At 63.8% G+C, this 892-nt stretch overlaps 1 protein-coding gene across 1 annotated transcript in view; it reads left to right on the top strand.

The window, feature by feature from the left end:
* Positions 1 to 382: 382 nt before the first annotated feature.
* The window catches only part of PCDH8 (protocadherin 8), a 4,733-nt gene continuing 4,223 nt past the window's right edge, over positions 383 to 892 (top strand). Inside the window, exon 1 of the mRNA XM_008583977.1 lies at positions 383 to 888. Within this exon, the coding sequence (XP_008582199.1) occupies positions 383 to 888 (506 nt within the window). The remainder of the gene's footprint in view (positions 889 to 892) is intronic.

The raw sequence follows: 892 nt of genomic DNA, 5'->3' as shown, positions 1-892 counted from the left end.
ATTTCCTAATTTTCCTTTCTTGTTTTCCCCTCTAAGCCTTTCCACTTTAAAGGGATTGTCAGAAGCTGGCGGAGGAGCGGCGCGAGGGTGAGGCTGCCATTGGCTGCCTGGCTCGGGTGATTTGCATATCGGCAACTATAAAGACGAAGGCGGCGCTCCGCGGCGCAGCTCCAGCAAGGAGAAGGGAGGGAAAGGTGCAGAGTGCGGGCGGGTCCGCGCGTCCTCAGAGTCCGCCGGAGCCGCCGAGCTGTAGCCCGCAGACTTCTCCCGCTCAGGGCTTGCAAAGAGCGTGCTCCTGGGAGCCCGGAACTCACGCCCGGATCTGCAAACCGGAGAGGACTCTCTTCCTTAGTCTTTCGGAATAGCACTAGGGTCTGGCGGCATGATCGCTGTGAGGCGCTGGGGCAGACCCTGCCTTTTCCCCTTGCAGCTCTTCAGCCTCTGCTGGGTGCTCTCAGTGGCCCAGAGCAAGACAGTCCGATACAGCACCTTCGAGGAGGATGCCCCCGGTACGGTTATTGGGACCCTGGCTGAAGACCTGCATATGAAAGTGTCCGGAGACACAAGCTTCCGCCTGATGAAGCAGTTCAACAGCTCTCTGCTCCGGGTGCGCGAAGGCGACGGGCAGCTGACCGTCGGGGACGCGGGCCTGGACCGCGAGCGGCTGTGCGGCCAAGCCCCGCAGTGCGTGCTGGCCTTCGACGTGGTCAGCTTCTCGCAGGAGCAGTTCCGGCTGGTGCACGTGGAGGTGGAGGTGAGGGACGTCAACGACCACGCGCCGCGCTTTCCCCGCGCCCAGATCCCGGTGGAGGTGTCCGAGGGTGCGGCCGTGGGCACGCGCATCCCGCTGGAAGTGCCGGTGGACGAGGACGTCGGCGCCAACGGGCTGCAG

Source organism: Galeopterus variegatus, unplaced genomic scaffold (genome assembly GCF_000696425.1).
Source record: "Galeopterus variegatus unplaced genomic scaffold, G_variegatus-3.0.2 Scaffold3108, whole genome shotgun sequence".
Lineage (NCBI taxonomy): Eukaryota > Metazoa > Chordata > Mammalia > Dermoptera > Cynocephalidae > Galeopterus > Galeopterus variegatus.
This window is presented reverse-complemented; position numbering and strand designations above follow the sequence as displayed.